This window comes from Cervus elaphus, chromosome 15 (assembly GCF_910594005.1).
Source record: "Cervus elaphus chromosome 15, mCerEla1.1, whole genome shotgun sequence".
NCBI lineage: Eukaryota > Metazoa > Chordata > Mammalia > Artiodactyla > Cervidae > Cervus > Cervus elaphus.
This window is the reverse complement of record NC_057829.1, coordinates 65,846,695-65,870,286: the sequence shown is the minus strand read 5'-3', so window position 1 is coordinate 65,870,286 and position 23,592 is coordinate 65,846,695. Positions and strand designations below refer to the sequence as shown.

The window sequence follows — 23,592 nt, the reverse complement described above, 5'->3', positions numbered from 1 at the left end:
TTAGAACCAATGAGGCCATCCTTCTGGCACTTTACGAAGCTGTTCATTTAAATCGCAACTTTATCACAGTGTTAGCCCAGGTTGGTTATATTAAAAACTTCAGTTCTTTTTCTCTCTGATTTTCATACAGATTCACTCCATTGAAAAGCCTATCTGGCTGTGCTCATGTAAACCCTACTTTGCATTGGTGAGCTGTAGTTAGTAACTAAAGAGTTGCATCAGTTGCCTTTGCTTCATGCTCTCCTCAAATATGTATGTTTCCATCTGGTGCTGAAATGGAACTGGTAACATGCCAAGTTAATGGTCTTGACCAGTTGACTGATTCTGCTAACCCAAATGAGTTGAGATTATTTCATTTTGCTCACTGGAAATCCCTTAGTATTATCTGCCCATACGGATTTTTTTTTTTTTTTTTTTTTTCCATACGGATTTTTTTAACAGGCTTTCTGCTTCCTAAACCTCTGTGGAATTACAACCAGAGAAAAAATAGGCCACGTCACTTATGTTATTATCTCATCCATTTCCAGAGAAGAAAAGTACAAAATATCCCATGTAACATAAGGTTAGCTGTTAACCAAAAAAAAAAAAAACCCCAAAAACAGTCAACAAATATTGAAAGCAGGAAGTCATAGAATCCTGAGTACTGGGTCACTTGCCTAAGGGATGTCCTAAGTTGTTGGTACAGAAGGAGCTAAAATAGGCTGAGAACTCAAGTGCTGCCCCTGAAAGCTGTCTTTAAAAATTGATGAAGTATTTTTAAAGTCAGACTGTTTAAATTATGTATGAAGTTTTCTTTTAAGGGAAAGTGTGCTTATGCTTTTTTCTCAAAAGGTAGTTATGTATGGGAGCCACTGAGTTTCAACAACAACAAAAATAAGGTCAAAAAGCAGTGTGCTGATTTGGGGGTCTGGTTTGTTGGTTTAGCAGTTCTCATTTTTCACGACTGATCACATGAGGCTTTATCCATGATTCTTATGATGTTCCTTGTTAGCTCTCCAGATTCTGTAATTGATTTTAAAGGAAAAAGTGAGGAGGGTAAAATCTGGTAAAACTATTGGGGAGGAGAAGGGAGTAGCCACCACTCAGCCTGATTCTCAAGAGCTGATGTGGCAAGGATGGCTAAGGAAGGTAAGGGAAAGAGGAGTTATCTCTTTTGGTCACTATTGAATGTCTCCGCCCATGTTTCTACCTTCCCACCCCGTACACTCTTTTTTGTGGTGGAACAAGGAGGGCTGCCCTCTGCAAAGCCCTTCTTGTAATATCTGTTATCCCTTTGGCTCACCTGTACTTATTAGTTGACTTATGTGGTCATCAGAATAGTCTGTAGATATGTTTTGAGTTGATCAGATAATAGGCCCTTCTCAGGTTCAGATAGGACTGCAAATGCCCTTTTTTGTGTGTGGAATATTTCTGTGTATTTGTTTACCCCAGTTTTTTATTCATATGGTTCTGTAGGTAAACTTACATAATGGGAACTTAGTTACTTAAAGAAAACTAGCCTGCAGAGTTTATTAGAGTTTAGCAAGCATCAACAGTAATCAGGTACTAATAGGAACGAAATAGAGAAGCAGTCTCTCCTCAGTGAGTTTCTGTCTGTTTATGAGGCCAGGAATACCAGAAAGGTTACGCAGAGGACACCTGCAATCTTCTCTTTTCTTATCCTTATCTGTGTTCTCTTTCAGAGTCATCCAGAAATGGGCTTGGTGACAACCCCTGTCAGTCCTGCTCCAACAACCCCAGCCACACCACTTGGGACCACACCACCCTCCTCTGATGGTAAGTCTATCACCTCCTTTGTTTTCTTGATTAATACAATCTTGAATCTTCAGGGGTGACTGTAGTTGTTTTTTTTTTTCTTTTTTTTTTCTGACAAAAAGCATAACTGTTAGTCCTTTTGCTTAAGAAATTATCTTTAGGATTCGTGAAACTCTAAAGAAAAGATAGTCAATGCTTTCCTCTATGAGAATCTATGAAACTCCAGCTTGTCCTCCTTAGGGAATGATTGTAGAATCATGGAAATGCTAGATTTAAAAGGGACCTCAGAGATCAGTGATGCCTGTCTTGCCAAACTCAGGGTACTTTGTGAGGCTCAGATGAGATATTTTATGAATATCTCACTGAAATAAATGCAAAATGGTAAAATCATCTCATGTTGTCATTTGACAAATGAGGGAATTGAGGCCAGGGAAGTATGAGGTTTGCCTAAGATTAGTGAGAGCTGACACTAAGAACCTTGCATGGATCATTGTTGGGACCATGCCTGTTTTGAGTACCACTAAATGCCCAACATAGTGCCTGGCATGGTTACTGCTTAGTAAATATTTGTTGACTAAATGAATGTGAAAATGAACTTGGGAATTTGCTCACTGTTATGTGTCTGCCAGGCACACCCAGTTAGAAAATGACAAGTGTGTAATAATTGGGAATTTGCTGGGTATTTAAGATTTCTCTCCTTCAAAAGATAACAACAACAAAATTCTACTTTATAAATCTTATCACTGGAAGTTATGAAAAGGGTAATAGAAAAGAAATTAAGAATTTTGACCAATAAACTTTGTGTCCACCTGAATTGGTTCTAATGTCAGCTGAGTGTGCTTGAGGGAATAACTTAACCTAAAAATAGTCTTCATTAATACTTGATGTTTTGCCTCAAATATTGAACTCATTTTGGGTAAAAAAATTGTGCCCCTCTACTGTCTATATTTTAAATGACCATCTTTGCTCTGCTGTTTCTCCTTTAAACTTTGATATAACACCTATGGCATTAGCATTTCAAGGTAGTACAAGCAGTATTAGTACAAAAGTATTACTGGGAGGTGCCACTGATATTCAAGTCTGTGGTAGCAAATTGGATCTGTTTTCAATTGATAGTCAGATTCCAAAATACAGATTTCCCCTCTTCTCTGAAAGCAGAGCTTTCCTACACAACCTTTTGTAAGCTGAAATTGCATTGCGTAAAGCAAAGAAGCAAATATCTTAGGTTGCAACTTGCTAATGGATGCACAGAGTAAATTTAGATAAAGCACAGATGCTCACAAACGCAGTTCAGAACTGGGTGGCTTGATTCTTACATACTGCGTGTAGTTTGTGGGGAAGGAATTGAGTGGTATCACTCTCACTGCTGGGGATGCTGGTGCCTCTTAAAACTTGCTGCAAAACAAACGCTGAACACTGTTTTCATTTTTTGTCTTTTCTCTTTCTTCTCACCCCATCACTCTTGTTTCTTGTTACTTTCATTTCTAATTGTTGATAGGTGGTAGGATTTTTTTTCTACTTTTCTTTGCCTGAATTTGAGAAAATAAAGTTGAATGTGTATACTTAAAAAATTTTTTTTCATCTTTATTGAGATGAGTTGATACACATATACATTGTAAGAAAACTCCCCCTATCTTTTTTTTTTTTTTTTAAATATGGAACGCTTCACGAATTTGCGTGTCATCCTTGCGCAGGGGCCATGTTAATCTTCTCTGTATTGTTCCAATTTTAGTATATGTGCTGCTGAAGTGAGCACAAAACTCCCCCTATCTATTAACACATCCGTTACTGCATGTGTTTTTCTTTTTCTTTTTGGTAGGGGTTGAGAACATTTACGTTCCACTCTCTTAGCAAATTCAGCTATACAATATAGTATTATCAACATGGTCACCATTTTAATATTTTACATTAGATCTTCAGATTTTGCTAATCTGAAAGTTTGTGGCCTTTTACCAACCTCTCCCTATTTCCTCCATCCCCTAACCCCTGACAACCACTTTTCTACTCTCTCTTTCTATGAGCTTGACTTGTTTTTTTAAGATTCCACATGTAAATGATGCCATATAGTGTTTGTAGTATCTTGGCTACTGTGAATAATGCTGTAATGAACATGAGAGTGAAAATATCTCTTTGATATCCTATTTTCATTTCCTTTGTATATATACCTACAAGTGGGATTGCTGGATCATATGGTAGTTCTGTTTTTAATTTTTTGAGGACCCTTTATACAGTTTTCCTTAGTGGTTACACTGATTTACAGTCCCATTAGCAGTACATAGGAGTTTCCCTTTTCTCCACATACTTGTTATCATTTGTCTTTTTTTTTGGCCACATGGCTTGTGAGATCTTAGTTCCTAATCAGGGATTGAACCTGGGCCCTCTGCTATGAGAGCCCGGAGTCCTAACCACTGGACCTTCAGGGAATTCCCTGACTTATCTTTTTAAAAAATTTTAATTAATTAAAAAATTGTGGTATAGTTGATTTACAATGTTATATAAGTTTCAGGTATACAGCATAGTGGTTCACAAATTTTATAGATTATACTCCATTTATATTGGAGAAGAAAATGGCAACCCACTCCAGTAGTCTTGCCTAGAGAATCCCATGGGCAGAGGAGCCTGGATAGGCAACAGTCCATGGGGTCACAAAGAGTCAGCCACGATTGAGTAACTAAACAACAAATAGTTACTATAAAACATAGGCTATATTCTCTGTGATATGTGATATATCCTTGTTGTAGCTTATATAGTATATATACTGATATGTACCTGTTAATTTCCTACACCTATTCTGCCCCTCCCCATTTTGCCTTTTTTTCTTTTTTTTTTAAAACATTTGTTTATTTTGGCTGCACCAGGTCTTTGTTGCAGCATGTGAACTCTTATTTGGTGATCTGTAATTGAACCTGGGTCCCCTGCATCGAGAGCACAGTCTTACCCCCGGACCACCAGGAAAGTCCCTGCCTTTTTTCTGAAAAGTGAAAACCATCTTTAGACTTTGCATTAGTGAAAACAAGTACTAAGGTAGTTTTTTTTGTGGAGCGAAGTGACTTTTGTAAAATGAGCTTTTGAAAAGCAGGGCACAACTGTATCTTAATGAGAAGGAACATGTAATAGGATTGCCTGCTTGTTCTCTGCTTACTCTGGTCACCAAATAATATTCCAACAGAAATACTGTTTTTTTTTCTTTAACGATGAATCCTTCCTGGTTACCATGGATATCAAAAGGCTTGTGTGTGTGTGCACGCATGTGTGCATGTTTGGGTTTGCATAGCATATATATCTTTGTCTATGTCTATATATCTGATTTCACGTGATGTTAGGGTTTGGATGCTTCAGAGAAGAACTGCCTTTCAAACTGTTCATTGTGAACACTTCCACCTACACACTTGATTATGCAACTTGATTTGTGCTTGCTTACCTACAACCAGTGAGGTTTTACTTTCTCTAGTGGGAAGATTGGAGTCAGCCCACTTTCAAATGACTATCTCCCTTGACAAAGGCTGCTGGGAAGAATTACGAAGGAATAACTCTTAGGAAGCAGATTTTATTTTTTTTAATTTAAATTATTTATTTATTTCACTTTACAACATTGTATTGGTTTTGCCATACAGGAAGCAGATTTTAATTTGTGAGGGATTTTATTCTGTTGATATTGCTTCTATTTTTTTTTTTTTTTTCCTTTTTCTTCTCTTCTAACTCATTTCCTTTTTGTAGGGGTCCTATGTCTTATAAGACTATCCTCAAGTTTTGGTTTTTTAATTAGTTTTTAATATAACTGGTGCTCAGTGGCCTAGTTATATTTAAAGGTATGTCCCTGTTGCCATTATTTTTAAAAAGTCAGCAGTTTAGCTAAAACATTTGTTCTCAGTTCAGACTTGACATTTGACAACTCAGCCTTGGCATGGGAGGATTCTCTTGTAAACTAAAAATACATATACTTCTATATTTCTGCGTATTATGTAAGGCAGTTTTCTAGTTATCTTTGTGTTTGAGTGGGGGGAAAAAAGTCCCACTTACCAGACCAATGCCTCTTTGTATTGGACATAGGAAGGATTATGGACTCTGAGCTTCAGAATAGGCTGTAGTTTGAAATGACAGTCTCAAGTCATTAATCCATAACATGAATTTTAAGATATATTAGTATTTCAACATAAAAATATATTTGTCTTTTATTAGTTCTTGGGGGCTGAACTGTGGGAAAACAGCCAAGGGTTGGGAATACTAATTTCTTCTCATAAGGCTTTTTGCTGTGCTTGCTCTGTATCACGGATCCATAATATGCAAATGTTTCCCATTGTTAATAAATGTTCTCAGCATACATCGTAATAACTTCAGAGGGATTCATTATGGTTAAGAATACATATTATGAATAATATCCCAAACTCAGCTGAGTCTTCATAGGTGAAGATATGACAGAAAACTATAGACCCTCTAGTTTTTCTAGGCAATCATGAGTTTCCTTTTTTTGTATATTATGTCTTAGACAGTATAAAAGTACTTAGCAAGATGTCTAAATCTCATTTAAAGTATTAGAAACTTGGGGATCTGTATTAAGGCTATCCTGTGTGGGTCAGCCCTAGTCTGGTCCCTTGTTGTTCATTGTTACTGTGGCACAGAGAATGTGAGCAGGGGTAGTTTCTCCAGCAAGCAATTATGTATATAAAACTGTTCTCAGTCAGTAATGTCCACCTGTTTTCAGTCTGGTATTCCTTCAGGTTCCCTTTTGTGGGGAAGGGATTAAGAAGTAGAATTTGAATGTATTTCTGTCTTACCTTTTTTCCCTTCTATCTTGCGTATTTCCAGCCTAAAGCCTTATTCTCAAAATTGAGCAAGATTTTTCCATATTAGGAATGAATTGTCATTTATTTTAAGCAGTAGACTCATCAAAGCAAGGCTCATTTATATTCAATACAGCTCTTTCACTTAGGTACAAATTAAAGTGCTTTTTAGAAGGGCCTTGAACCCTTTTGGTTTGCTTGGAACTAGAAAGTGGAATCAAAATACCCTTCTTAGAATTTTGGGAGAAAAGCACTGTTCCTTTAGAAAGGCATTCTTAGGAGAGAAAGACTTTGGGCTTAATCTTGGGGGTGGGAAGAGCTCTAGAGGCCTAGGAAGACTAGATAACAGTGTTATGATAAGTACTCAGTCTTTCCTCTGTTTCGGAGAAAGATTCTTTTGTGATTTCCTTGCCTGCTGGCAAGTTGTCTGTATAGGTAGAAGTGTTAAATGGAATATGTTACAGGCTGAATGCATTTTATCTATTCTATTCCAGTTATAAGTTCTGTGGAACTCCCACTGGATGCAGATGTACAGACCAGTAATCTACTGATAACCTTCTTAAAGTATAGCTCGATTGTCATGCAAGACACCAAAGGTAAGGCATTCTCCTTTGAGAGCTCAGGAAGCAGGAGGTGGTAGGTAGCTGCTTAGCTTGATCAAGGAGCAGCATTAATACTTGTAAGAGATGACCCATTGGGACCTCCTTGCAAAGTGATGGTCCTGATTACTGGAAAATTTCTCACTGCCAGATGGCAATTAGATGGTGTTGGGAAAACCTGGAGCTGGAGCAGGAATGCTCCAAAATAGAACAGAGAAAATAAATTGATCTCTACAAAGACTAGCACGTCTTCTAAATAGATTTTGGTAAGTAGATGCAAACTCTTATGTGTGGGAAGTGAGGGGATTAGCATGTTTCAGGGAATTCCCTTTTGAGGACAAGAACTGAAAACATCAGCTCATAGTGAGAATTAGGACTGTTGTGCAGAGTACAGTAGGAAGAGGTGAGATTCAGAGGGACTGTGTTCTTTAACACTTAAAATAGAAGTGTTGGTCCTCATCCCTGAAATGCAGAACGGAAGTGGGAGAGAAATAGGTATTAGAAAAGCTTGATGTTATTTTGTTCTTCCTCTGTTGATGATTTTTCTGTGATCTTTTTTAACTGGTGGTAGGATAGTGGAATAGTTGGGCTAGAAGAAGAAATGGGGAAGAAACCCAGCAAATTCTGTTCAGTATATATCTCAAGGTTTTTTTTTTTAAGCCTAGCTTTTTCTTTAAACTGGATCTATATGAGTGTTTACAATTTTATTTATTTATTTCTAGTATATATATCCATTGTAAAATACACATAATGTAAAATTTACCATTTTAACTATTTTTAAGTGGCACTAAGTATAATCGTGCTGTTATACATGCATCAGTGTTTCCTGAGGCCATTGCTTCTCCTTTTTGGAAATCGGTAACCTCTGCCTTTTTCTGGAAATACTGCAGCAACCACAGAAAGCAAAAAACTGCATAGATGTGACCCTGAAAATAAATTTCTAGCTTTGCTTGATATAACACAGTGAATTGAGGCCCTTGAAACTCACTTTTAGCTTTAATGGTTATATAATCCTCATTGTACTGATCACTGTGCCATCCATAAAATAAATAGAAGGCAAAATTGAGGGTAGATTAATTGCAGCATGAGTGGTCTCAGGCTGCTTCTGTAAATTCTGGCTGGGTTAGATCTTTGCTAAAAGGAAGCCTTAATATAGTAGGATACAGCAGCCTAAATATGGTGAAGTATGATGAAGAGTTAATTTCAGAACGATACTTGTGTGGCTTCATTGGCCCAGCTCCCTTCCTGTTGATTAAGACCCTGACCTGGCTAACAGGATCTCATTATTTTAGTGGCGATAGAAGCAACTTTTTCTTGGCTCTGCTCCTCCTTCCCCTCCCCCCAGTACTATTTTGTCTTCTTTATTATATATCGTTTGCTGCCTATAAGAATACTTTAAATATTTATTACTATTAGATTATAAAGTTTATAATAAGCATAATAAAATGGCGTAGGTTAAAAAGTATAATAATAAAATGAATGTATGTGAACTTATCAGTCAACTTAAGAAATTACTAATTATGTTGAAGCTACCTATGTGTCCCTTCCCCAGCTATTTCTTTCCTCTCCGTGATTCAGAAGTTTGTGTTTGTTATCACCTTAATTTCGGCTGTGCTTTCAAAGTTTTTTTTTCTTGAGGTTATTATTCTGCCTTGGGTATTGCCACCCTGAGGGGATATCTGCTCAATCTTTCAGATAGGCAAGAGATAAAAATACTAGAAATATATATCTATGCATACAGAGCCTAAAGTTGATTGACCACCGTTTCTGATTTTTGGTATGATTAAACATATTTTTTATTGTTCTTGTTTTTTTGTGCTTTTATGAAGTGTAAAAATGAATAATAATGAAATATGCCTTATTTTTGTAATCAGGAACAGTTTTTTTTAAAGTGGAGAGAGAGCTGCAGGCTTTTCTGCAAGAGTTGCTTATCAGCTTTTTGAGGAAAAGGGAAGGATAGTACCAGAGAAGCTCTGCGGCCAGGGGTAGGTAGAAGAGTCTCATAAATATGGTATTGAGTTAGCAAGGCGTTTCTTTTCTGGCTGCTTAGGGGCTCTGCTGTAGGCTACTGGGATGTCAGATAGGATCATCATCATTACTCTTTTGCACCACCTATCGCTAAGGAGAGGTAAATGTATTTCTTTGACCACGACCCTCCTTATGCCTTCTAACTGTCAGGTTTTGGTTTATAGATTTCATCTTTGAGGAAGTAACAGGTTAATGTCAGGATGAGTACTGTTAGCTAACTTTCACAGCATGGTAATCTGTTAATAGTATCTCTCCAGAATGGACTTTACTCTGGGTCCTATCAAAGCTAATTTGAAACAACATAAGCCATTTTTCTGTTTTGGATATGCTGGTATAACCCTCTTTTTACCTCCACTTCACCACCTCACCCACAAACATCCTGGAAAGCAAAAAAGTTTTAATGGTTCTGGTAATTGGCAGTGATGGGTTAGCTCTTTCTGGGTCCTTTGTGTGGGCTTAGAGCCCTGTTGTTGAGGTTGCTTTCTTTTTTAATAAGTAGAATGTGAGTTCTGGGAGGCCACAGACCTTTCTTTAGTCCAGTACTATATCTCTACTGCCCAGCATAGTGCCTGCCACACGTGTGTATGCTCAGTCATGTCCGACTCTTTGTTACCCTCATGGACTGTAGTCCTCCAAGCTCCTCTGTCTATGAAATTTTCCAGGCAAGAATACTGGAGCGGGTTGCCATTTCCTCCTTCAGGGAATCTTCCCGAGCCAGGGATGGAACCCACGTCTCCTGCATTGACAGGAGGACTCTTTACCACTGAGCCACCAGGGAAGCCCTGCCTACCACATAGTCGGTAATAAATAAATATTTGTGGAGTGAGTAGCTTTGGCAGGAAGAAAAATGATCAAGAGTTCCCAACTTTCCTGGTTGTAAGTAATGTTCACATTGTAAGGAGAGCATGAGCTGGATCCTAGTTTCTAGTTAATTTCTTTCTGGTTCTGCTGCCAGTTTGCTATGAACAGTTATAAAAATTTTCTAGATTTTGTGGTAGATGAGTAAAGGCGGTGGTGCTTTAACTAGTGGATGACGTGGAGTTGAAAAAGGAATGGATCTGACTGTCCAGAAGCAAAAGGCTGATATGGAAACAAAGGGCATGGCCCTGATTTGGGCCACAGTATTAGGGACTGTTACAATAATTAAATGGTTCTCAGGAAGATGTTTAGCTGTCTGTCATACTACTGGAACACTTAAGAAAAAAATCTTATGGGGGAATTCTTTTGTCTAGAAGAAAAGAATTACTTTAGTAAAACCTTGATTTTCGTTCATGAATTTTATGGGGAAAGAAAGTATGAATGTTCTTTTTGATGATACACATCTTTATTCTCTATAGAAACATGGTCTGGATGATTTAGAGAGAAGGATTTATTTTTTCTTTTCAGATGAGCACCGGCTTCACAGTGGCAAACTCTGTCTGATTATCCTTACATGTATTGCAGAGGTAGGTCTCACCAGCCTTCTGGTATTAGCTAATCTCTTACAAAATGCTCTCTTTTCTACCCTTCTCTCCAGTTCCTGTCTCTTGACTTTTAGGGACCTAAAGTTTGGGAGAGAAAATCTTCCCCCTTTATATTATCTCCTTCACTGGAATGTAAGCACCAGTAGGTCCTTTGTCTTCTTCACCAGTGTTTTCTCAGTGTCTGGCATGTAGTAGAGGGTCAGTTAGTATTTATTGCATGACTTCTTAATGAATTCATATGATAACTGCTATAATTGAGAACTGGAAGATTCTAGTTCTTAAGAGTTTGGAACTCTAAAGAGACTTACACCTCTTCAGAAAAAAAAAAACAGTCCTGCCCCTTTAAAACTATTTACATTGAATCTTTTGCATTTAGCAAAATGAAAAAAGGAGCTCAGGTTTCTGTGGGGAGAGGTGGAGAGAAAAGCTGAAATAGGCATTGGAAACAGTAAAGTTGGATTGATTGTAGTTTGATGAAGAACAAGAACCAGAGGGTAAATAAAGAAGAGACGCAAATTGGGCTTTGGAAAGAGTCACTTTTGGCTGGATTAATTATACCTGAACTCACCTTAAATCTTGTTGGCAACAGAGGTCTGGCAGAAATTGAGTCAATTTAGAGCTGAATTTGTAGTTTCAATCTCCTCTTTCACTTACTCCTTATTCGGATCTTTTCTCTCCAAAGAAAAATAGTTAAGGTGTGGTCCGTGTGGAGCAGAGATCTCCCTCAGTCTTTCCATTTTTATGTTTGCTGTGGAAAGTTGACCTACTTTTCACCAGGTTAGGAGTAGCTGTAGAAGAGCTGCTTATTAGCAGTGGGCCTGGTATAATTGCTTTTCAAAAATCTTTCTAAGAAAATCATTAAAGGAGTTGTTTTTCACAAATTGTAGCAGTTCCTAGGAATTGGAGTTTGTAGGCATGTCAGATCTTCAGAAAAGGTGTTGGGAAAGAGCCAAGGGATGTTTATTACTGATTCATGGTGAGAGGTTTTTGATTTTCCATCAGTCTTCAGAAAAGCCAGGGATATACAGGATCTTACCTGTTGCCATGCTGCCTGAGTAAGCAGTTTTCTCTTGCTGTGCCAAGCCTGTTCCCGGCAGAGTGCAGACCTTTCTTCTTAATCGCAGATCCTCAAGTGTAGACTGCACATGTAACCTGCAGTCCCTGTGCTCCTCGGGCAGATGGGAAGGAAGAGAGAACAGGAAAACAGATTCCTCTCAGCATTTGTCTCAAGTGTCTGTGCCTTAATTTTTATTGTTGGTAATTTGCTTTGAGATTTTTGACCAGTTAGAGACCTACTGGGAAATTACACTTAAGTGAAACCTCATGGCTTAAGTAGGGTTTGACATAAAGGCTGTAGTCTTCTCCCATTAGCTCTCTAACTGGTGCTTGAAAGGAGTTCTTTTAAGACCTGTAAATCCTTGGACTTTTAATAAGAGTATAGATTATAGATAGATTATAAAAGGAGTTTATAGCTCTCATTCCCTCCTTATCTGTGTTTTTATTTTTATTAGGATCAATATGCCAATGCATTTTTGCATGATGACAACATGAATTTTCGAGTAAACTTACATAGAATGGTAGGTATGGCTTTTACTTCTTGTTTTTTCTTAGAGGAATTTTTTTATGTTGGCAGAATTGAAGATGATGACATTGATCCTACTAGAACAGATGTGGGTGGAAATTTACACTAAAGGGCCCTTGCTTAACTGCTGTTCAGAAGACACATCCCTGTTGTTGGAATTTTTTGTGTGTGTCTTGGAGGTGTTACCTACTCAATAGAGGGTAGAAAGATCCACAGTCTCATACCCATGGCAGTAATATTATTATAGAATGTATCAGGGTACTTCTCTGGTGGTCCAGTGGTTAAGATTCTGCACTTCCACTGCAGGAGGCATGGGTTTGATTCCTGGTCGGGGAACCAAGATCCCACATGCCACCCAGCATGGCCAAAAACAAACAAACAAAAAATAAGCAAACAAACAAAAAAACCCCAAAAAGGTATATCTTGACATTGAATGTATCAGTAATGTAGATTTCAACAAGGAGATGGGCCTAAGCCTTTTGTTTTCAGAATATGCTGTGATCTTTGATTGGGTGATGCTAGATTCTGCTTATTATTAGATTTATTCATCTGAGGGGTGGGGGAAATAGAGTGTGAAGGATCAAGGAGTTTCCTAAAACTTGGAGGTATGTTCAGAAATATCACCTTGAGGTTTATATTTAAAACTTCCTTTAAAAAAACTTTTCCTTTTTTTTTTCTTTTTTTTTTTTTTTTCTTTTTTATTTTTTTTTTTTCTTTTTTATTTTTTTTTTTTTTTTTTTTTTTTTTTTTTTTTCCTTTTTTTTTGAACTGCTACTGTTGGTGCCTCTACACAGCCACATTCTCCCTTTTTCTTACTTATTATTTTATCAAAGAAAAATACTAGTGTATCTCTTTTGTTGTCAGTAATGTCACTTGTATAGATAAAATCAAAGCAAAAACAATAGCTTTCCCCTTGTAGTATGCTTCAGTGCCCTGTGGGGCTGTGGTCTTGCTGTGAACTGTGTTTTTGTCCCAGGCCTGCATCGATAACTGAGAAGCACTTATATGTCATCCCTGCCTCACCCAACATCCACCACTTGAAAGAGAAAGAAAAGGTAGCTTCTCTGTAGTAGTGGTTTTATTTTATTATTGTTGTTTCTTCTTTTGACCAGGCCATACATTTTATGGGATCCTAGTTCCTTGACCAGGGATTGAACCTGGGCCCCCAGCATTGTAAGCCCAAAATCCTAATCACTGGATCACCAGGGATTTCCCAGTAGTAGTGATGTTATTTGCGTGAAAAAAAAAATGATGGTGAACCACTGGATGTTAGTTCAGATGTCTTATAATCTCATTTCTTATTTGTGTGAAGCCTATGAGACACAGGAAGAAGGCAGCAGACAAGAACCTTCCCTGCCGTCCATTAGTATGTGCAGTACTGGGTGAGTATCATCAAAATGGGTATGTTTCTGAGCCAATGATAGATTTTCATGTTTAAGATAAGGGATAGGTCCTGTTTGATGTGCTTCCTCCTCAGAGAAGAAGTTACTAGTTGTATTTCTTCCCTGGCCTAAGAAACCATGTTTCTTGTTAAGTTTGGTAAAGCAATCCCAATGAATTTAATGTTCAATTAAAGAGTGCCCTTGTTCAAAGAAAAAGTTCTTTCTAGGGAGACAGATATCTAAGTTTGATACATAAATTTGTAAACTTTCTTACACTTGATAAAACTCAAATTCTTCCCTCCATTTCTTGGCCCAAATTGATGTGTCAGTGGGCCAGGAGGCGAAAGTTCAAGGTTTAGACATACAAAACTTCCTCTGAGTAACTTAAGCTGAGAGGAGGCTGACAGAGCTGACAGATAGGGGGCTGTATTGCAAGTAATTTTGTCTGCCCAGAATTCTGCATTTTCCTCAGGGGAATGATCTGAACTCTTAATCCCATTTCGCTATAATATTCAGCCCTGCTCCCTAAATCTACTTGATTTTAAAAACAATAATTAAGACTATATAGTAAGCCTTTATTGACCTAAACCTCCCCAGACCATTTTGGTCAATATCTGCCAAGCTGAGTGTGATAGGAAGACAAGAAAGACTGACATAGCTTTAGAGTTTGAGTCTCTGGTTACACAGCTGTGATCCATAATTTTTTCTCTGCTTGCCTCATCACTTGGTTCTCAGAATATGATTTCCCTCTGGCATTTTGCATTAGTGCCATGGTATGAAATATCTGTACAGTGAAATTTCCCTTGTATCTGAGTTTATTGGCAGGTCAACATATCCTTCTGAAGTGGGAGAGTGAACTAATTTTCTTGTTACCTTACAAGTGGCAGGTGGTGAAAGTGTTGCAAAAAGTGCCTTATATAAAATAGATTTAAATGCATGTTGATAAAGATGTGGTTAGTTGATGCCATTCAGCATGGTTGTAAGGTGTACTGATAAAGTTTTTCTCCCAACTCCAAAGGCAAGCAGTGAATTTCATTCTGACTGATCTGATTTTTCTTTTTCCCATTCAGACCTGATGGTGGAGTTTATTGTAACACACATGATGAAGGAGTTTCCTATGGATCTCTATGTGTAAGTACCATGGTTCATTTAATGTGTGCAAATCTATTTTATAGAATTGAGTGTAAGAAGTTTAATAGTCACAAAATTTTTATGTATACTTCACTTCAGGAAAAGCACATGTATATGCAGAGAAGTGTCAGGGAATGTTTTGTGGCCTGGGTTTATACATTTTTCCAGAAAGAGGGGAAAGCACAAACCACATATCTTCATTATCACTTTTAGGCACACTGCATGAAGAATAGGGCTGATATGTTGAAGCAGAGATCATGGGTGACTCTGGTATCCAAAGATATGGAATACCAGCAACCCACTTAGTCATCCCTAGACCTTGGCATCAAAGGAGTCAGCAGTATTTAGAAGGTAGGGAAAGGCCAGAGAGAGAGAGGTCTTTTGGTTCATTCTTAGCCTACGTTGTACTAGCAACCTAGTCAGAACTCCACTAGCTAGTTAGATTGTGTATATATAGTGGCCTGGCTGGGAGTCTCCTGCCTCCCGAGGGGATCTGATTGTCTGTCACAATTCTTTACAGCCAGTATAACTAGAAATAACTGAAAGTCTTCATATTTTAATAAAGTTTAAGCCTTTAGGCTTTCTCACTTCTTTGCTATTTCAGCATTCTTCTTTTTATTAATGTCTAGGAACAACTGTGCCATATTAGTGTGATCTCAAGTATATGTATTATCTTTATTCCTTAAAACGCATCTGGATTCAGTCTGACAACAGAATTAGTACCTCCACTTTTTCCCAAGTAAGAGAAAAGTTTGGTGCACAGCAAGCTTAGTGTACCTCATTCCAATGCTGAGCCTGGGATCTGGGGAGATATGAAGGATTTTACTATGAATGGAAGATCTCTAGTTTTTAGACTATTTGTAGGCTACGTATTCTTAATTCATAGGTATGAAATAAGATACAAATTTTACTTTTAGATAAGTAGTTTCTGGTTTGCATTTTTCTGTATCTTTTGGTTGTTTAAAATTAGTTTGACCCTTTATTTCATGCACTGCAGGCAGATTCCTTAACAACTGAGTTTTCAGGGAAGCCCCTTATTGCAATTTAAAGACCATGAAAAGCTCTTTTTTTAAACACTTATCAAAAAAAAAACCCAAACAAACAGTTATCAGATGAATTTTCTGCTTATTTTAGATGGGATTGCTGAACGTCAGTACCTCAGGGATTATATTTGTTTTGCTACAGGCTTTATTTTTAGCTTATTTATCTTATGTTCTAGTTCTAGGATAGAGTATTTTTTTTTTTTGTAATATATTATTATAGTCTTAGTTTACTCATTTTCCAAGGAAGGAAGCTGAGGGTTCGTAATCCACTCTAATCCAACTGAAGGTTGGATTATTCTGTTAGTAAGCACCAGTGTCTGGACTTGAACCCAAGTTTTCTTACAGTAAATCCTAAGTTGTTCCCACCCTTTGTCAGGCTGTGTAACAAACTACTCCAAAACATTGGGTTTAAAGCAGGCATTTATTACTTCACAGTTTCTGTGGCTCAGCAATCCAGTAGCAGCTTTCAGCATAGGGTTTGATATGAGCCTCAGTCAACATGTTAGCTTTCCTGCGGCTCTACTGGGGCTGGAGAATTGCTTCAAAGCTCACTTACATGGTTGTTGGTAAATCTCAGTTCCTAGCCATGTGGGTTGTTTGACATGACAGCTGACTTTCTCCAAAGCAAGTAATACAAGAGAGAAAGAAAAGGAGAGTGAGAGCCCAAGATGGAAACCATGGGGCCTTTTATAACCTAATCTCAGACGACATACCATTTCTATTGGTCTCACAGACCAAGCCTAATGCAGTGTTGGAAGGGACTCCATAAGGATGTGAATCCCCGGAGGTGGGGACCATTGGGGGCCATCTTGTGGGCTGGCTACCACAGGCGTCACCAAGATTCAAGCTCAAGTCTGTCTTAGGAAAGAGGCTGTACTCTTTCTTAATTACCACTATGATAAATGACAAAGAAAAGATTTGTACAGGGTGACTAATGCTCACTGGGGCATTAGAGAAGGCTGCACTTGACCTGAGTCATGAAGAAATAGTAGGCAGTTTTGTATGCAGAGGAGTGAGGAGCAACATCCCAAGCAGGGGACCAGCATGTTCAAAAGCTTGGGGACTTGATAGTGTGGCCTACTTTGGAGAATAGAAAGAAATTCAAAAGGATTAGCGTATAGGGTGCATGGAGGAAGGCCAAGAGGGTAGAAAAAGTATTACCTGAAATAAATGGATGATGGGTAACAGTTGAAGGTGGGGATGACATGATTAGACTGTGCTCAGCACTTAGAGTTATAGATACCTATCTGTCTACCAAACCCTCACATCCCAGCCAGTGAACCTGATCTTCCCTCTTCCCCCTGGTTCCTGCCTTTTTTTTTTGCTTTGCTTTGCTCTCTCAGTTCCTTTTCCACCTGCTTCCTAATTGAATGTCCTGAGGTTAGGGAAGATGGAGAAGATAATGAGGCATCAAGCTGACAGAGGCTGGGCAGAAGGTCTCACCCTCAGGCTGAATTCACTTTCTCCATTACTACCCCTGGGCATATTTCCATATCTGCCTCCTTAACTTCCAGCCCTCTTTCCAGTTTCTGGCATTTGGAGCGTCAGGTCCTTTTTAGGTGAACTTATCTGCTCCCAGCTGGGCATCAGGCCAAGTTGCTGCTCTCACTTCTCATTATATACTGCTTTTCAGCAGCATACAGCAAAATAAGAAATTGAAAGTAAAATGAATTTCTACCATTTCAGATAAGTTTGTAATCCTCCTGGTGAAATATGAAGCAGTACAGAATATGGAAAGACTTAATACTCAAGCCAGAATCTGGGTCAGAAACAGTTTCATATCTGTGTGTGAATGCTGTAGGTAAAGTAATAATGGAGAAAGGTGCTTATACAAAAAAAAAAAAAAAACGAAAGTTTTGCCTGGAATATTAGGAGGTAGGAAAACCCAACCAATTAATTTCCCCTTCTGGCTGCTACTCTTTGATTCTTGCTGCCAACCCCTACTGCTGGCACAGGATTGGGAGTTAGGGGAAATGGTCTCTGAGGAGGGAAAACTCTCCTTTAAATTACTCTTACGTGGAAAACTTGGACTCTTTCTAAATCAGGAATTCTCAGACCTGTGGGTAGAGACTTCAGTAGACCCCACAAGAAGAGTTTCAAGTTAAAGTGGAACTGTCTTGTGTTGAAATAGGAAACTGCTACATGCATAAAAGAAATGCCCTAAACTGTCAGTTTGGAGTCATTCAGCCAGCATATCTTTGAGATCATAATAGTTTTTAAAATTTTCATTCTGTTTGGTAAGTAATATAAGTTACTGAGACCACAAGGCAAATACTGTCCCTTGTTGGGTGGCTGCAGGAAAAGGAACGGAGCCTTGGAGTGGATATAAAAAGCCTTTGAGCCAGAGGGGGTTGGCACCAGAGTGTGGTAACACAGGTCGTGTCTCATTGCTGCTCCATAGTGGCTCAGTGCTGGGATGATGTTGTCAACAGAGACATGGTGCAGCTGTCCAGATCTAGGACGTATGAGAAGTGCTGGTGTCCAGGAATGTTCTGTGTGTGGGTGGTCATGCATGGGCAGTGGCCAGCTACCCTTGCTGGCTGCAGCACCGGTTTCAGCCCCAGGGAGGGACCTAATGACTGTCAGTTTAATGGCAAATTGATAGAATAGTTTGTATTTTCCTAAGTTAAATCATGGCTCAAACGAGGGCATCCTGTAGCTACTGATAGCTGCATCACATGGAAGGAAGATCACACCACAATTTCTAAAAATCAGCCAATGGTTTGGAAAGTATTAGGAATATTTACACTACAATTTATATCACTTTGTAAGTGGTTTTGATACAGTTTATTCAGAGAATAAGTGTTAATCACTCAGTCATGTCCGACTCTTTGCGACCCCATTGGGCTCCTCTGTTCCATGAAATTCTCCAGGCAAGAATACTGGAGTGGGTTGCCATTCATTTCCTTCTCCTGGGGATCTTCCCAACCCAGGGATTGAACCTGGGTCTCCTGCATTGCAGGCAGATTCTTTGCCGTCTGAGCCACCATCCTATATTCTCTATATTCTGTTTAGAGAATAAAAGGGAATTATTTAAAAGTTTTGTTGTATGTATTTATATATTTATATTTCTGTCTGTCTGGTTTGTAAAATATTTTTAATATATACTGAAGTCTTTTAAGAGAGATCTCTGTCACATAGTCCTCTTATAAAATTCTATCTGAAAGTCTCCTGTAAGACCACTTAGAACTATGAAGAATGGAAAGAACAGAGAGATGTGAATAATGAGGCATGTAGAATAGGCTAGTGAGGTAGCAGGCTAATTCCATTATTGGAATTATTTTGAAAACTTGCAGGACTTTTAACTTACAAATTTATTTCTCTTCATTTGTGTCTTTGATGTGTTGTCAGGTACTTTAATGTCCTGTGTCTCACTCCACAGAGGGAAGTTTGTCGTGTTTTTGTTGCTGCTGTTGGTAGTGGTGGGGTTCCACCCCCCCCTTTTTCTTTGCCCTCTGCTAAGAGGCCCAGAAAATTAGCTGTCACCATTTTTGCTTGATTTCATGAGCTGTAGGATTGATATCCTACATATTGATATGATGTCTGCTGAAGTTAGTAGGATCTCAGGATACTCTGTCTCATATTAAAACCCCAGAACCTGAGAGAGTCTTACTGTCACCTCTAGAAGTATTGTCATTCAGCTGAATTTCAACTGCAGCATATTAGGTGTGGAGAAGCCACTTTTGCTGCACCCTTTTGCCTTGCTTATTTCTGTTTTCTTTGCTTCATTCTTTGGTGTCAGAAGAGTTTCGGGAGAAAGAACCTCTTTATTTGCCTGAAACTAGCAGACTATCTAGATCTAATTTCCAGGAACTTGACAGTTTAGTTTTGGTAAGACTTAAGTGCTAGATCTTCATTTGGTTTGCAGTCAGTATTTATGGAATGAATGAAGATAGGTCTGATGGTTTCCTGTGAATCTTTTGGTTTGTGTGATGAGCTTGGAGCTTCAAAGCAATATAGACCAAGACTTGGGCCTCTTTCCTCCCACCCCCAATCTACTTTTTCTACTTTCTGTCTCTATATCTGCCTATTTTGGACATTTTATGTAAATGAAATTATATATTATGTGATCTTTTATGTCTGACCTTTTACAGCATATTTCCAGGATTTTATCCATGTTACTGTGTTCCTTTTTTATGGCCAAGTAATATTCCATTGTTTGGGTGTACAACATCATTCATTTATCCATTAATTAGTTGATAGACATTTGGGTTGTTCATACCTTTAGCTGTCAGCATTAAAATCTGTATTAATTTGGTTTGCAAAAACAGAATCTTGTTGGGGAGTTCCCTGCCAGTCAGTAGGTTAAGATTCCACACTTCCACTATAGGGGGCACGGGCTCTAGCCCTGGTTGGGGAGCTAAGAGCCCTCAGCCACACAGTGTGCCCCCAACCCCCAAAAAAAGAACCCAGAATCTTGTTTTAATGTACCTTTTTAAGGTGAAATTGAACATTATAGGAAAATGTTAACTTTCCATATTTTTCCTCTTTTTGGGGATGGAGGGATTTGTTGTCCATTTCCTTTGCCCATCTTTCTTATTAGGTGTGTTGTTATTTTTTCTTATCAATTTATATAAACTCACATGTATTAAGCATAGTAACCATTTCATGTCATTTGTTGCAAATGTAATTTCCCATATTTGGCTTTTAATTTTAATCATTACAATTTTTTTTAATGAGATTTTTATTTTTTCAAATTTATTTTAAAGGCTTTTTAAAAAAAAATTATTTATTTTGGCTGCAGTTGGGTCTTAGTTGCGGTACGTGGGATCTTCGTTGCATCATGAGAAACATTTCTGCAGAACATTTTGTTGCGTTCCTCTCTAGTTGTGGTATGTGGGCTCAGTAATTGTGACCCGTGGGCTTAGTTGTGCCACAGCATGTGGGATCTTAGTTCCCCAACCAGGGATTGAACCTATGTCCCCTGCATTGGCAGGTGGATTCTTAACCACTGGACCACCAGGCAAGTCCCAAGATTTTTATTTTTAGGAAGTAAATTTTATCAATATTTTTATACATTCACTCATAGCTTTTTTAGCTTTCAAAATTCTTCCCCAGTCAGAGATGAAAAGACATTTTTTTTGGTTAGGTTTACAATGTTTAAAAAATGTCTTTCATTTTTCAGTTTACTTGGAAATATTCTCAAAAGCATTTTTGTTGTTGGGATGTGAATAATGTTTAATAGTCCAGTGATCTAGAATAGCACTGTCAGTATAATTTTTGTGATTATAATAATGTTCTGTTTTTCTGTGTTGTTCAATATGGTAGCCACTAGGCACACATGACTTCTGAGTACTTGGTTAGTGCAACCGAAGAACTGAATTGTTAATTTAACCTTTAATGTAAATCAAAATTTAAATATTATTTAAAATTTTATTTACATTAAAAACATATTTAAATAGATCTAAAGGCTTAAGTTCTTTAATTTTACATCTTTGCATACCATGTTTGCAGTTTCGAATGTAGTCTCATTTTGGTTCATGGTGCATTCTTCCTCTGAGGAAAGATACTCAAGGGAATGGTAAAAGTAGTGCCTAATTGAATACTGACTTAGATGTGGTTATAACTCCCTTTTTCTAGAGATAGGGGAGTTAGCACAAGTTACACTGTGTGTGTTTGGGGTTGGGCTTTTTATCCACCAGAAAGTTGCAGAAGTTCCTTTCTTTCCCATGTATACAGATTCATATCCAGTGTTTTTTGTGGTCTTAGCAAAAGTTGCCTTGTTAAAGAAAGGGTATCTGTGGTGAGTTGCACCGTATCTTTAGACTTATTCCAGTTTTTCTCTTTTTCTGTTCCAGGCGCTGCATTCAGGTAGTACATAAACTACTTTGCTATCAGAAGAAGTGTAGAGTACGCCTGCATTATACCTGGCGGGAACTCTGGTCAGGTAACTTTCTCTTTTGAATTCATCATCTTTTCCTGTATGTTTTATGAGCCTCTGTGCCTGGGCATAGATGAATTTAAAACAAACAATCAAACAAACTTTTTAGTTTGTTTAGGATGCTTGTATTTTCAACTCTTCTTTTTGTCATTTCAGCCTTGTTATAATCCAAACCTGGGCATGTCACCTATATATCTATTTTATACTTTCTCTCTGTTCCTTCTCCCTGTATGTTTTTGTCAGCTGGCAGAAATAATTAAATATTTCTTGAGTTCCATTGATTCTTCCATTGAGAAGTCAGTACAAACTTGGATTCTCTCTTGGTTCTATTCGGTAACAGCATATGGACTATAGGGAGGCTTCTGTGTGTTTCCTGGGGATGAGTAGTCTCAGGAGGAATGTCTTAGGGAGAAGGGGTTGGGAGGAGGTGGAGAGATGGGGGGAAACCCTGTTCTTTGTGTTACATCTGGCATTATTACTGTTTATAGACAGTGTCAGTTTTACCACTCCCCCTGTGCCAGAGATAAAAACAGCAAATTACAGTGTTTACTTTTGTCTTTGTATACATTTGGTAGCCCAGTAAAGTTACTGCCACCCCTGTTGGGGAAAAAAGTGGCTCTTCTCTAAGGGTACAATTAATACTGGCTTGACACCCCTTTCTTTTGTGCATCTAAATTGGAGGTTTCAGAAAAGCAGAGGAGACATGTTTCCTGAGGCGTTTGCTTGCTGATAGGTCCTGTGGCTTTTGTGACCTGATAGTACAATAAAATCTTCTCCAGATGATTATAGTGGTAAATTGTTGCCCCACCCTTAGGAGAGCTTCTGTGTATTCTGAGCAGAGAAGTGTGTGTGAATATGGGAGGCTTTGTGAGAAATGAGAAGCAGGCCAGTAACCCCACCCCCTCCCATGGAATTCATCTCACTTGTTGTGACACATGGTTTCCTACCAACCCAATTTGGCTTTCTAAATTTAGTCCTTCATAATGGGAAGTAGAGATCTTTAATTAATGGATTAGCAACTTCTTTGCAGTTACTGCCTATGGTGTTGAAGGGGGAGTAGGATAATAACACTGATGGCAACAGTGGCATTTTGATATTTTAGGAGAAGAGTGTAATTATGTGAGAGTTCAAAATTGAAAGAATATTAGAAAAGCTAAAGAGAGATCAAGAGATTGAAATGACTAAAGTTTGAATTTCTTAGGTTGGAATAATTCTTTCTAATATAAAGGACTATTTGGTTGTCTGTGCATTAGTTGTATAATTAATTAGTTGTATGGTTAATTTAAAAATTTAGAATTAAAGAGAAAACACAAAAATGATGCAAATCTGTGGACATTAGTGTAACAAGTACAAATGGCTTATGTCTATAACTGGGATGAAGTTACACATTGTAGTACTAAAGAGTTGATGGTAGTAGTTATTTTTGCCTGCTTTTGATTCTCTTCTGTTTTTGTTTTCTCTTTTATTCTATCACCTTTACTTTCTCTCCTAGCTATCCTTTCTCTTGCCCCTAGGAGCTCTCTGGCTTTTCTCCTATCCTTGTCATCAGTTGTCCTCTTCGTCATTTCTCCTCTTCTGTTGTCTTTTTCATTGCCTTCTCCTGTTCACTCTCGTCTGTCTTCCTCAGTCCTAGGGTTCCATTTATTCTCTTACTCCCTTGCATTCTGCCCTTTGTGCTGTTGTTGTCATATGTTTAACTTTTATATATTTTATAAACCCCAAAATACATTTCCATCATTTTTATTTAAAGAGGCAATTATCTTTTAAAGAGATTTAAAAAGTATCTTTTATATTTATCTTTTCTGGATCTTAGCTTTCCCTGTTCCGGTGAGAAACTGTGAAGCAAGAGACCATTCTTTATCCTGTATTGACTTTATTTCTTTGGGTATTTTATGTCATGTTTAACTCTGTATATAATTATTTGCTATCTCAGGACTGATTGGCATG

General features: G+C 38.0%; 1 protein-coding gene and 1 non-coding gene across 2 annotated transcripts in view; one reads left to right on the top strand and one right to left on the bottom strand.

The window, feature by feature from the left end:
* ARMH3 (armadillo like helical domain containing 3) overlaps window positions 1-23,592 on the top strand; it is a 171,400-nt gene that overhangs the window by 30,207 nt on the left and 117,601 nt on the right. The window contains exons 13-20 of the mRNA XM_043924866.1: window positions 5-80; window positions 1,683-1,776; window positions 7,031-7,132; window positions 10,550-10,608; window positions 12,138-12,203; window positions 13,521-13,590; window positions 14,661-14,721; window positions 21,563-21,651. Coding sequence (XP_043780801.1) covers window positions 5-80; window positions 1,683-1,776; window positions 7,031-7,132; window positions 10,550-10,608; window positions 12,138-12,203; window positions 13,521-13,590; window positions 14,661-14,721; window positions 21,563-21,651 — 617 coding nt within the window. The remainder of the gene's footprint in view (window positions 1-4; window positions 81-1,682; window positions 1,777-7,030; window positions 7,133-10,549; window positions 10,609-12,137; window positions 12,204-13,520; window positions 13,591-14,660; window positions 14,722-21,562; window positions 21,652-23,592) is intronic.
* Window positions 3,405-3,511, bottom strand: LOC122709699. Its single transcript, XR_006345673.1, has one exon. It is a non-coding gene; the product is annotated as a U6 spliceosomal RNA (small nuclear RNA).